Consider the following 14020-nt stretch of genomic DNA (forward strand, 5'->3'; position numbering starts at 1 on the left):
GAGCTAATTCTTCTTTGAGCTGACAACCATTTATTTAGGCTCCATATATAACTTTGCCTCAAAGCTCCATCCAGTCAAGTTTTGAACCACTCCAAAGACAGAGATCGACCACCTCTCCGGGTCTCTGTGTCACTGTTTGGCCAAATTCATGATGGAAAAAAAAATTTACTATCTTAGACGTATGAAACTGCACCTTTTTTTTTTTTTTTTTGGAAATCACATTAAAGTTGTCATATTTTGTAGTGCTCATTAAAAAAAAAAAACCACAAGAAACCAAAATCAAGGAAGGAACTGAAGCAGATAAAGAAAGAGGCATATATTGAAAAGAGCCAAGAAAGGAATACATGAAAGAAACTTAGGTCTGACTATGCCAAAACAGACACAGTGCTGAAATCTGTTGGCTTTTACACAAATGTGACAGTGGCTTGCTGAGAAATTCCTCACCTGATCCCGAGAATATGGAGTATCCACTATGCGTTTGTCAGAACATGCTGCTAGGAGAATCTTCATTGCATTTAACTGGAGCAATATTTCACAAGCCATGGTATCAAAGAAAGTAATATTGGCAAGAGCTGCTGAAGCCAGCAGGAAAACTTCACCTGATGAGGCTTCTTGGCACAGTTCTAGGAATGCAGAAAATAAACTGAATAAAAGTCATTCCTTCATTGCAGCATTTAAAGGCAATATTTAAGCATCTGCAACTTGCAATAGTGATCTTATTAGCAAATATCAAGTTCATAAACATCGAGATAAAGAGGAAACAAAAAATAAAGTTGATTTTTTTCAATTATGTAACATCATAGAGTGGTTTAGGGTGGAAAAAGACTTCTAAGATCATCAGCTCCAACCAAACCCATCACTGCCAAGTCCACCACTAAACCATGTCCCCAAGTGCCACATCTGCACAGCTTTTAAATACCTCCAGGGATGGCGACTCAACCACTTCCCTGGGCAGCATTTCCCAGCACTTAACAACCCTTTCCATGAAGTAATTTTTCCTAATATCCAATCTAAAACTCCCCTGGCACAACTTGAGGCCATTTACAGTTGTTCTATCACCTGTTACTTGGAAGAAGAGACCAACACCCACTTTACTACAACCTCTAATGAATTATATGCTCTACCTAATATACCATTCTATTGGGAATATTTCACTGCATGTTATTCAAAATAAAGCTTTAAATACAGGAGGCAGAAAGCTAACAGTAAATGCCCCATAAGAGAATAATTCTGTTATACATCCTCTTCTTTAGAAAAAGGTACATATACATGTTGCCTATCTCTAAATCTAATTCTCTGTAGTCGAAAATCATCCTGCATATTTTTCAACTTCAATAAGAAGTGCTGAAGAGACAGCTACCTTTTAATCTCTTGTACCTATGTACTTTAACTAAGATGTGAATCACCTGGTAATGGGATTTCTGCATGGTTTAAAAATTGAAGATATTACAGTAATTCAATTACTGAGTTATAAATATTACAAGGAAACTGGTGTGTGATTACTGAAACGGCTCTTGCAAAGTTATACGTGTTCCATTTTTAATGCTTACATTTCTTGGGCAGAATATATATCACTAAAATTCCTGTGGAACTTAAACAGCAACAATTGAGGAAATGATCCACCAGCTAATTCCTTCTGGATAGGCTGTTCAGATAGGCCCTTGGCTCTGGTACACTATAATAACCCAGAAAATCATCTGAAACAAATCAGGACAGATGCCTCTAGCTACAACAGAATCAAGCTCAGCACAGGTTAGTTTCACCTGCTTGATTCAGGGCAATGTCACGGCACAAGCTTCTCCATTTGTTGCCAGACATCAGGAATAAATTGTTCCCTTGATTTTTGCATCGCTAGTTCTGTTTGGGCCTATTGAAGAATTCCTAAATACACCTCAGAAAATTCCCAGCCACTGCAGAATCCTCAAACACTGGTACTACTCTTTTTTTCTTCTTTAAAAAAAGAAAAACCCCAAACACAAAAACATGCATTCAAATTGAAATGCTGCAGTCTAACTGTAACCACTGGGCTCACTAGAAAAACATCCAAATGTACTGATCCATTATACATGAGAAATCAAACTAGAAAACCCAAACAGTAAATTCTGACGTGGAGCTCTGGGAAACTGAATTTCCAAACTAGAGAGAAGAGAATGCTTGAATGAAAGCTTCTGGTATTTGAGAGGGAGGGAGCACAGTGCCAGAAATAAGATATTCTTCTCTTTATGAAGTAGTGAGAAATGTCATCTTGTTTTTCTAAACTATCCTCACTGACCTAGGTTAAGAAAAATCTTGCTGTTACCTTTGTCTCTTTTTACCATGGATCAGAGGCCTAGACAAGAAAGACAGATCTTTTATTTCTTTTTAACAATACCTATAAATTATACGACACACTACTTTTCCTCTGAATTATCATACAAATGCAGATGTAGTGGTGAGCTTGAGTTCTAGCAAATTTGGAAAATAGAACAGGCATGAAGGTTAGCAGCTCTTAATATTGCTCTTTTACAGACAAACATCAGACAAGAGAATGCTTTGCTGAGTCTTTCTTTCCTGAGGCTCTTAAGGTAGATTTTCACACAGATATTATTTTTACAAATATGCATAAATTCTATTCAAATGTGGACTGGAGTAAAAAATATTATACAATTTCAGAATTCTCTGGTTCAAAATTTAAAATTGTTATTTTGTCTGTTAAGGGAAGTATGGTAAACCTTATTTAGGGAATATTTCTAATGAAAGAGTCCTGCTCTGTTTTTTTAACTGAACTCAGAAGTCCTGCAGAAAACTTACTGACAAGTGCTGTCACAATTTCTTCCATATTTTCCAGAAAGCTGCTGAGATGCTGAGTGAACGTGAGGTGTGGAGATGTGATCTGGGCTATTACTGCAGCTGCTTCTGCATGAGTAGCTTCAGAATGGCTGTTATCAGTGAGGATGTCAGCCAGGCACAGTATCCCATCAACCTATGAAATAACAATAGGTAGAAGTTAGAAATACTGTAGGAAGCACTTTTGCAACCAAAGATGGTTTTCCAGTTGTCTTTTCTCAGCGGTGACTAAACTACTCAACTTATTTTCAAAAATAACCTAAGCTTGGTGGCCTTTGTGATGCAGGAAGCTTCAGTTTAGCAAATACAAATGAGTTTAGCACATGAGTTTGTGGACCTGCCAAAAGCCTTGCAGTTCCTTCTTCCTTAATGTTTCCATGAAATCAATTTTGGTCAAACAAAATCTTTTCTGACAGACATCCTAACTTAAAAATGAATCCAAAAATAAGCTCTGATAAGCAAATGCATTTAATTGGTACTATGCCTCATTTGAGGTCTTCCACAAGACTTGAACCTGAGTATGCACTAAGCTCTAAACAGGTACATTTGACACTTTTCCCTGAAATTGTCCCAAAGCAAACACAGGATTGAAAAGAATACTATTAAGATGACCCTAGCCAAAATGTTCCTGATGAGCTTGCAGAACACTTAAATTAAAGCCAGGTCCACATATCCCTTGCTGACTTCAAAGGGAAACAGAAAAATGAGAAATGACTTAGGTTTATGATTTTAGAGTGTTTGAAGTGTTCTTACACAGTTCAGGCAGATAGATCTTTTACACACATATTGGTTAGATTACAGGAGACTCACTGACACAATGAAAGGCAGCCACAGAGCACATCCATTGGGATCATTGTTAGCAACCAAGTGCAGGAAGGGAACATTCTCCATGCACAGAGGCATAATCTGTGAAATTTCAAATTAGCACCAATGTGTTTCTCCCCATTTAACATAGCCCTGAATAATTTATCACGTTGACAAGCAAGTAGTTAGAACACAGAATCATTTAGGATGCAAAAGACCTCCAAGATCATCAAGTCCAGCCTATGACCGAACACCACCCTGTCTACTAGACCATGGCATTAAGTGCCATGTCCAGTCATCTCTTGAACACTTCCAGGGATGGTGACACCACCACCTCCCTGGGCAATACATTCTAATGCATGGCAATCCTTTTCATGAAGAAATTCTTCCTGATGCCCAGCCTGAACCTTCCCTGGTGCAGCTTGAGGCCATTTCCTCTTGTCCTGTCACTGGCTCTCTGGGAGAAGAGGCCGACTCCAACCTTGCTCAACCCTCCTTCTAGGCAGTTGTAGAAAGTGATAAGGTCTCCCCTGAGCCTCCTTTTCTCCAGGCTAAGCACCCCCAGCTCTGGACACTTTACAGATACAAAGAGGAGTTGAGAAGGATTAGTACTGAAATATACTTCTACACTCAAACAAAAGCCAAACCCACATTTGTGTTGTACAACCACTTAGACTCTTTCTTAGCTCTGTTGTTCAGACTGTGTTCTCTGTTAACTCAAAGCTTCCTCAGAGCATCCATGTTAATATCTATCCATTATCTTCATAAAAGGGTATTTAGCAAATCTCTTATTCTCATTTTTTAAATTTATTAATACAGAATGTTAAGTTATCTTAATTACTTGTCCTGCAAAGGGCATGAATTAAATTATTTGATAAGCACTGACAGTTACTCTATTTTACGAGAAAAGCTCTCAGATGGGAGTAAAAATTACCTTCTGTAAGATTATTCACTGGGATGCAGTTTTTAATAGGGAATAGACTATATCATTGAAACTCTAATAACACAGATAAATATAGAAGAAATTATATCTCTATTTTTCCTCAGATCACAAATGGTATTTATTGTAGAAGCTCTGGTACTGGCAAAAATAGAAAGAATAAATTTTCAACATTAAACTTTTTCTTGACAAGCTTTCAACATTAATCTACCTACAGCAAAATATTTCCTCCTAGTTATGGCAGAATTCTACAGCTTGAAACAGCAGATTCACATAATTCACTGGGCTTCAAGGTATATTAATAGATCTCAGTGTCAAGAATTAATCTATGTCCTCACAAGACGATTTAGTACCCAAAGTGTGCTAGACAATATCATATGCAAAATCCCACAATTTTGTCACCTTGAAATCTCCCCAGATCACACCTTGTCTGGGGTCCAAAGGATGTTAATAACAACAGGCAGTATAAAAAGTTAAACATATTCCAAGACATTCAAAAAAATACTTCACAAGACTTCTAAGATCTGTTCAGCAGTCTTCAGCTCTAAATTTTCTGTTTAAAATTCACTTGGCCAACTCTTATTCGATGACCTTGACAAATGACCTAAGACTGCTTTTATGCTGTTTGAGAGCAGGTAATGGATTATGAAAGACAGGTACAAGTACATGGTTAGATTTTTCTATCACCAGTGATTGTGTAAATCTACATTAATAATACAAGCTCCTAAAAATACAGGGCTGTACTCAACTTTTAAATCATATATTTGATTTCATTATTTGCTAAGTAATAGTTTTTGGAAATTGGGAGTTGCTGAATTGTGAATAAAAAATTATTTCATTCGACACAAAGATAAATTACATATTTTGGGTCTGAGAAAGCCAGCACTAGTTATTCTCCTTCTTATTCAGAAACATGTAAAATACTAACAAATTCAGCCTAAAATTTGCTCCATACACTTTTACCTCTCATCTTAAATATAGAAAATAAAATAACTCTACTTCAGCAGGCAACCCCATTTATAAGTGTCTAGCAATAAATTTTAAAATGACAGGGGAACAATCTAATAAAAGCACTTTAACATCCAAAAAGAAATTGCTGCTCAAAGCATTTTTATAATTAGGTTTCACACTGAAAGGAACTTTGGATGGCTGCCCTGTTTTCTGTTTAATTTTGGTGAAGTAATCAGCTAAATGTCAAATCTGTTCATCACCTTGGCAATACAAAAGAACCAGTTAGCCAGATAATGCAAACAAATGAATTCCATGAATGCAACAAGATGCTGAGGAGCCCCTGCATTTGAGGAATGGCGTTCAGTAAACGCTTGATCACTGATATTTCAGTATTGATAACTGGAAAAATGCCAGGAACTTACATCCTTATGAGCATAGCCCTGTTGTAGAAACTTAATCCAAGTGACAAAATAAATGTGTGACCATGTTACTGCATAGATCAAGTCTTCTGAAGGGAAATAATTTCTTTTTTCTACACAGGAATGAATGAGTTCTGGGGCAAGAGTCTTCTTTTTTCAGTATACCTATCCTTCCTCCTAAAAATATTAAATAAAACTAGGCATCCATTAAAGATACCAATACAGAACTTGGGATGAATTGCACTAATGACTTCACGATTTGAAATATTACACACAACAGCAGTCTTAACTCTGTGCTCTCCACAAGGAGGTTTAAGGCAGTTTTTCCAGGCTGCTCTGGGAAGCAAGACCCATTGCCTTCCTTACAGTAATGTCTATGTTCATTTGTATAAAATGCTGCCAAAGGCCTTTTCTCATAGCATGACTTTCCCTACCATTCCTGTTTGCCCACTGAACGTTCAGATGATCCTTACATATTGCTAAATTTCCTCAAAATTTTTCTTTTGCCTTCTCTAAATTGATCTCCAGAGTCGTTTAGTGAGACTGTAAATCTTACAGGCTATCAGCTGATTTTCCACTGTCAAATCCATGGATAACACTATCAGCCTGAATCTGTGTGCTTCTGGTAAGAAGAACCAGCAGATTCTGAAGCAGTTTTAATGGAAGAATAGAAGGGAGACATTGAGATCCAGATGTAAGGCAGCAAATGTGGAAACACTATCACAAAGGGGATTGCCCCTTAAACAATCTCAACCTTACCAAAGGAGAATTTCAAAAGCAGAGGCTGATCCAACAGTCAAGAACTGATAGATCAGAGCTGTGTGTCTTCTATCCTTTCACACATGTTGTGTAATAGCACCTCCTACCTGAAGCTAGGACAGGTTAAACATGTAGGTGAAGACATGAATATTAGCAGGGAAAACCAAATACAAAAAGGTGGATAAAAACCCAAACACATCAAAATTTATAGGATGGGGAAGAGGGTGACTGAGAAAGAAGGCAGGGAGGGAGGATTATCATATTCATCCAGCAAAACCCATATACTGTTATTTTGATGACTTGTTACTGAGTAACTGAATTTCTGATCATCAAGGCTGAGGTATATCCGGTGTAAATTTCTGTAACTTACTCTGTCTCTTAGAAGATCTACAAGTCTTGTTTAATTTCTACATTTTAAGAAAGGAATGGAAAAGGACAAAAGTATGCTACCTTGCACATAACAATCTTTTATGTTTGAGCAGTTGCGTTGCAAGTGCTCTGCAGATGAAAACTGCCTTAGCTGAGAACTGTTCTGATTTGTACCAGATGAACACTCGGTCAGCTGTTCTGAAAATAAAGTGATATTGTAACAAAGTGATGCCCAAATAAAACATCCCCAAATAAAATCCCAAGCAGTCCAAACTACTGCGGCAATTCTATGGCAGCAGCAGTGACCAGTGAAAAAAACTGCAATGATTTTTATAACTAATGCTCTACAACAGTGGCCATGGCATCTAATTTATAAGCCCTATTTCATACAAGACAGAATAGTGTGTGGCTGAATAGAGGTTGAACAGCTCAATAGAGGTTGAACTCAGTACCTTTGAAACTTCTGTCCATAACTTTAGCTTTGTATCTAAACAGGCAATGAGTTCTGCTTTGGTTTGCAGCAACTTTGACAAGAGCTTCCCTTTTAAACTTCCCTCCTTCAGGTGTGGTCAAATTGATGAAGAGGTATTTGTTCTTCCTGACATTTAACCATCAAGGAGAAGTGTAAAGCTGATCTGTTTTCTATGAGGAATATTGTTGTATGGTATAAGAAAAAAGACATTTGGCTGTATCAGCTTGAAGGATGCATTAAATGTGGCAACACCTGAGTAGCAACCTTACATCCATATTGCAGGGAGAAACAAACTGCAGGGAAAGATGAAATAAGTTCCTTACTCTGGGCTGACTAGGAGTCAAAAGATAAATTGTATGTAAACCCTTTCTCCCTATGAAACCAAGAGGAAGCAGCCTTGCACCTCAGAATTCATGTTCCTCGGCACTCAGAGATGCTCTAAGCTTGTTGCAGATAAAAAGTACAACTGTTTGTCAAAGAGATAATAGAGAAAAAGTCATTTTAGAGAAAGGGTGGACCAAATCAGTAAGATCGATATCCAGACTTCTCTCTTGTCTTTGCTTCAAGGATAAGAGAATAGCCGGCTTTGAACTCCCTCAATGTTGAGGACTGATATGAAGGATAAGACAGTCTTTTAAAGTATTTCTTTGGTTGATAAAAGAAACCAGGCACTGCACTGCTATTAGCCTAGCAACTCACATATTCCCACTCCCATAAATCACAGCTTACATTGCTTCAAACTGCTCTCTACAAACATAGGAGAAACACCCAAGGATAAACTCGGCTTTCCTGATCTACTCCTCCTATACAATATCCCTCCACTTCTACAAGATAAACACAGAGTGGCTACAAAGGGCAGGAGAAGAGACTGCAAAAGAATTCACTTGTAGTTATGTGGAAGTCATCTGTAGTACAGGTGCTTCTACTCAGCCACTGTTGGTGTTCACAGGATTGGGATGCTTTGATAAAACAGAAGGAAAACCACAGGTCACAAATGAGTACGGTGGCTTGGGGGCGGGGGGGTAAAGACATTTGCAATGACCCTTGTACTCAGCATTTGTTACATTCTCTTTCTCCTACTCTGTCAAACAATCCCAAAAATGACTATGTTACCTGTAGTGTCAGAATCCTATAAGAATAGGGAAGAATTATTTGTGCTCACATATGATAAAGACTAAATTCTTGAAGTTATGTGACGCATGACACCAAATGTTGCTCAGGTTCTTTCGCCCTACATTTTTGAGGGCTGGATACATTGGCTTGTTTTTAAGCTGCAGGAATGTATTCCTATTTGTAGGGTTTTCTTGGTATCTGCATCTGCATTACAAATTCCAGAAAGTACATACTTGTTTCTTTTAAATAATAGATAAGACTTTATATATTATATTTTGGGGTCTGAAATCCATTAAAATGAAGCCAAACAGACCCAAAAAAAGGACTTGTCAACAAGATGAGAGGAGCTGTCAAGTGTTGTACAAGAATGCTGAACAAGACACTGGGACCTGAAGTCTGAATTAAGGAAAGACCATACATTAGTCATTTTCACATAGCCCTCATTTTTATTTACCCTGGGGGATCATAGTCTGAGAAAAAGAAAAGTACCCACCTCAACTATTCCTATAAAAAACCAGGGGCTCCAGGGTTATTCATAGCGGGGCACTCCAGAAAATGAGATGTGCTCCCTGAAAGAAACATGCTCCAATCACCTACTTTTAAATAAATAATGTCACAGACACTTCATTGCGTGAGGGCATATTCTCCAACACCTGGTGACTGGCATTTAAAAACAAGGACACTCTTTCAGCATGTTTGATTACTTTGTATCATTTAGGTTTTGGTGTGACACCATGGATTTTATTTTCAAGAAGTGTCTCTTAGTGTACCTCTTCATGAGGAGAAAAAAAATCCCATGCACACCACATTTTTAGAGGACCCTCTTACTCTATTACAATAATGAGAAAAGGTCTCTATCCAAAAAGAGCAGCATGGAGGTCACAGCCACTCATTATCACCTAATCTAACTCTTCACAGAGTCTTTACTCTCTCAGGAAAAGTATCTGATAATCTTCCTGCTAAAATTCTGGATTTGTTCAAGTCAAAACTTTGAAACCTTAACTTGATTATGCTAAAAATTTAATTAATAATTTTAATAATCCCTGTTGTTGTTATTACTGTAATTTCACATACAGCTTCTCATTGAATTAAAATTCTTGGCCAGGCGTGTACCATTATACCATGACTTATATACAAACACAACCCTACTCTCTTCTCAAATTATGACAATGGAAACACCAAGGCAGAAAGCAGAGTTACATTAGAGAGGCAGAGAAAGTGTTTGAGCAATGGATACTGCATAGGACGATGTCCTTTTTTTACAGTTATTCGAAATAAGAGATTTTTGGAAACACTTTTAAGGAAAAGATCCTTATGCAAAAAAATTTCCTGCAAATATTTCTCATTTCAATGGTGTCAGTCAGTTTAGCCTAAAAAACATCCTGTCTCCGAAATGCAAGGCTTCTGCAGTGTTTGAATCATATGTACCATAATCAAATGCACCATAATAGTAGAACACTTATGTAATGTAAAGTATTAAATATATACATATAACTTGCTCAGAAAAATGTTCTTATGTCTGAATTGACATGGCTAGCAAAACTGACTCACTGCTTCATCCATGTTTTTCTTCCCAAAATTTTTGTTGCTTTTAAAAACAGTGCTATGAGGCACCAGGCATTAATAGAATTGTTTGCTACATTCATTACTTCACAATGGCTGTTCAATTATTTTAATAAATTATTTTAAATAAATTAACTCCAGAACCAACCTTGGATGTGCCAGATTTTTATTGGCAGAGAATTTTTACAAGCAAGTTATAGAGTTTTATGGTACCCATTTATAATGAAAACACTCACAGTACTTTAGCTATAAAACTTTTAGTGAGCAACTCAATAAGAGTCCATTCACATTGTAATAACAACAGAGGAAATTGCTACCCTTATTTAAACAAAAAAATTTTAAAAAGTGAAAAAGGGGCAATTTTCATCTGGTGAAAATTGATAGAACTTTATTGGCTACAGCAGACCCAAATTATTTGGTCCTAAAGTCCCTCTCCTGACAGTTAGGTAAATCTCCTTGGGTCTCCTACAAACATTGATTTATTTCTATGACTGCAGTGGCAATAAAACAATTTCAGAATTGCTTTAAGCCTAAGAAATTCAAGTTTAAGATCAATTGTTTGCATACAATCTTTATGAGCAGTCAGAGATCTACTTGGAGTCACCAGTTAAAGTGATCTCAGATGTTTTTCTCTCCATTAGCACCTTCCAGTGCTGCTCTTTGCTCAAATACAGTTGCTACATTGATTCCATCTTAGAAGAAATAAGGACAGTCCTAAGACACTGAGAAAATTGAATATTTTTACAAGCTAAATTTTGATTTTCTTTCTACTCAATATTCTTTGCTGCCTTAAAAGACCTCAACATAAAGAGGTACTCTTATGAATGATAATAACCACATGTATTTAAAGTTAAGCTAGTGTTTGAACCAGGAGGAATAAAACCACAAACTTTGTTACACTTTCAATAGAGATTATTCTTCCAAGATAAGCTGGAAAATCCAAGGACAAGTACAAAAATTTCCAAGGATAAGTACAACACAGAGCTTTGATACAGAGGCAGTTCCAATCTGCATTCAAAAATCATATTTCCAAGTCAGCTTATTTTCATAAACTGATCTCACAACAGAAAAACAGGTCAGAATTGACTGAAACAGGTCAGAATTGACTGCAATTGAATTTACCTAGTGAGCAGATTCCAGCTTCAATAGCCCAGGATCTTCTCCAGGTATTTTAGATAGGTAAGTGTGTAAATGTTATGCTATGGCAAAGATAAAACCACAATTTGTCATATTTTAGCTACACAGATCTGGGAAAACAAACATGTAGTTTAGGAAAGTCCCAAATACTGTTCTGGTTCTGTCGTCCAGTCACTGCCTGTTTTTCTAATATTGTCCCCAATCCATAAACCAGTTTTCTCACTTTTAGAAAAATGCAAGAGACGTTATAACAGAAGGAATGTGACAACTGCAAAGTACTAAATATTAGACTTCCCCAATAACACTCAAGGCTCACTTCACATAAGCAGTGAAAATTCCCATTCCATATTCCAAACCAACAGAATCCTCCAGGATCTGTAAAGCTCAAATCCGGACTAGAAATTTCACAAGGCCAAGCTACACTCTGCCGTCTGCCAGCCCATAAAGAACAGAAGAGCCACTGCAGGTCTCCACAGAACGGTACAGGGTTTCTCCTGGCTCCAGGAGAGCTCCCAGGATTAGGGCCTGTTCTGTTTCAGAGGGAAGCAGAGATAACACAACAGGAAATCTAGAGGAGCTACTAGAAAAGTGCGGTGACCAGGAAACTGGGGTATATACATATCGCTCTGAAAACAGAACTACTGAATCCTTGAGGCTAAAGAATGTAACTTTAGATTGAAGTGTACCAAACTTCTAAAAAGAAATCAAATTCGAGGCATCTAAAAGAAAAATTGCTGTTTTGAAGCACAATTGCCTAGGAAGAAACCATGGTTTACTGGATTTTCTCCTGAGACTTGCCTGCAGTGCACTCCCCACTCCCAAAAGCATTAAAAACAAAATTTGTGTCATTATCTGGGCAATCTAATCTAGAATAATTCAGATTGTAAATAAAATATGTCAGTTGAAGTATTTTTCTAATATTTCATCTCTACAGCTGACAAAGAACAAAAGGAAGAAATAACTGTGGACATTCCATTTATATTAGCACCATGTCTCAGAATACAAATATGTCCAGCTTCACTGGGCAGCAGGCAGAGTTCTGGTCACATCCTTGTCACCCTTGGGAAAGTGTAACAAGCCTGAGCTGCCACTGAAAACAATGATAGTGAGTGCTAGGGAAAAATCACTGCAAAGTCTGTGCTATGTCTCTCCCGTTATTTTTTACCAAAGATGAATTTAGCATATTTTTTGAAATTTACTTTGACTGATGTCTGATGAGGAAAGTAAACCATACAAACCAAGTTTCAACATAAACAAATTATATCAAGTTCAAAGCCAACAAGGATCTTGAAGGAAATAAAAGAATAATCAGTGCAAATTACTTCTTAAAATATCCCCCATATTGTTTATCACTAGATTACTAGCCTCCAAATAAAAAATTCAGGCCAATCTCTCTTGCATGTTTTCTTTTCCTCTCTGCATAAGAGGAAGAGATGTTCTTGTGAAGGTGATTCAAAACTGTCTTGAAGTGAGTCTCTGGTGTGCTAAGAACTGCTGGCTCTCTCACTTTCCACGAATAAAGAGCATGCCTCAGGCTTGGTTTTGCCCAAAATGTGTGAAAAGTGCCTTGCAATTGAGGCACGTTAATCATATGACAAACTGAACTCTTAGCATTCTTCAGTGAAATTAGGAGCCGTCAACAAAAGTCCTTGCACCTAAACAGTTATGAACACTCTCAGACTGCCTAGGCACTTAGGTGTTCTAGTCACAACATCATCCCTTAAGTTCTGTATGAAAACCTAAATAGCAGTTGCTGCATGGAACATGTTGGCTTTTGTTTTCAAAATATTTATAGAATTGCCAGTTTTTGAAGCAACTCTGTGTGTGAACGTACAGCAGTGTGAATCACTGGAGTTTTGTCTGTGGCTATGATTTTTCCTAACACCCATATCAAATACCAATAGCATTTATTTCCATATTGCTTCCCATCAAAATAACTTCCACATTGCCAACAGCAAAGATTCACCACAAACTCTGGAGTTTCATTAATCCCATCACTGAGCAAAGACATTTCTAAAGCAAAGTAGATTCAAACCACCTTCTAGATGATCCTTGCCATGACAGAAAGCTAATGCTTCCCATTCCTAATGCACAAAACCTGCAGGATATCTCTTTCATCTCCATTGCCAGCCACTATGGACAATTGCCCATTAGCAACAGAGATGTTGGCTGGGCTTTATTGTCACTCATGGCTTATATCTGTAGTTGTCTTAGGGAAGAGTAACTTTAACCAGAAGGAAAATACAGGAGTCACTTCAAAGATGAATGGCCAAAGTAAATGCAAGTACCAATTCCAAAGCCTTAAGGATTTTAAAGGAAAGTGCAAATGTTTTTTGTTCAAAGTAACTGGCGACAAACCATTCTTCTTAAAGGAAAAAAAATTTAAAACCAACAGTCTAATCAGTCCGCTTTTAATGAGTTTTAACTGATCTCTCATGTTACTGAAAAGGTCTTTGATTTTTATATCCTTTCCTATCTCTCCCTCTCTGTTATTTTCTCTTTATTTGAACTGTAAAATACTACTTTTTGGTGTAGGCTTACTGCTCTTTTTAGGACTAGAAAGATTAGAAGTCAGCACTCATAGCTTCTTTAAAAACCAAGAGAGAAAAAGAAGGAAAAAAAGCCAGTGTCATCTCCACTTAAAATCACTTCCTTTGCCATTACCAC

At 37.2% G+C, this 14020-nt stretch overlaps 1 protein-coding gene across 2 annotated transcripts in view; it reads right to left on the bottom strand.

The window, feature by feature from the left end:
• Nucleotides 1-14020, bottom strand: part of INSC (INSC spindle orientation adaptor protein) — a 131328-nt gene that overhangs the window by 17917 nt on the left and 99391 nt on the right. For both annotated transcript variants that reach the window (XM_019282226.3, XM_039553374.1), the window contains 2 exons: nucleotides 2791-2962; nucleotides 445-623 (listed from right to left, as the gene is read on the bottom strand). In XM_019282226.3, the coding sequence (XP_019137771.1) occupies nucleotides 445-623; nucleotides 2791-2962 (351 nt within the window). The remainder of the gene's footprint in view (nucleotides 1-444; nucleotides 624-2790; nucleotides 2963-14020) is intronic.

This window comes from Corvus cornix, chromosome 5, assembly GCF_000738735.6.
Source record: "Corvus cornix cornix isolate S_Up_H32 chromosome 5, ASM73873v5, whole genome shotgun sequence".
NCBI lineage: Eukaryota > Metazoa > Chordata > Aves > Passeriformes > Corvidae > Corvus > Corvus cornix.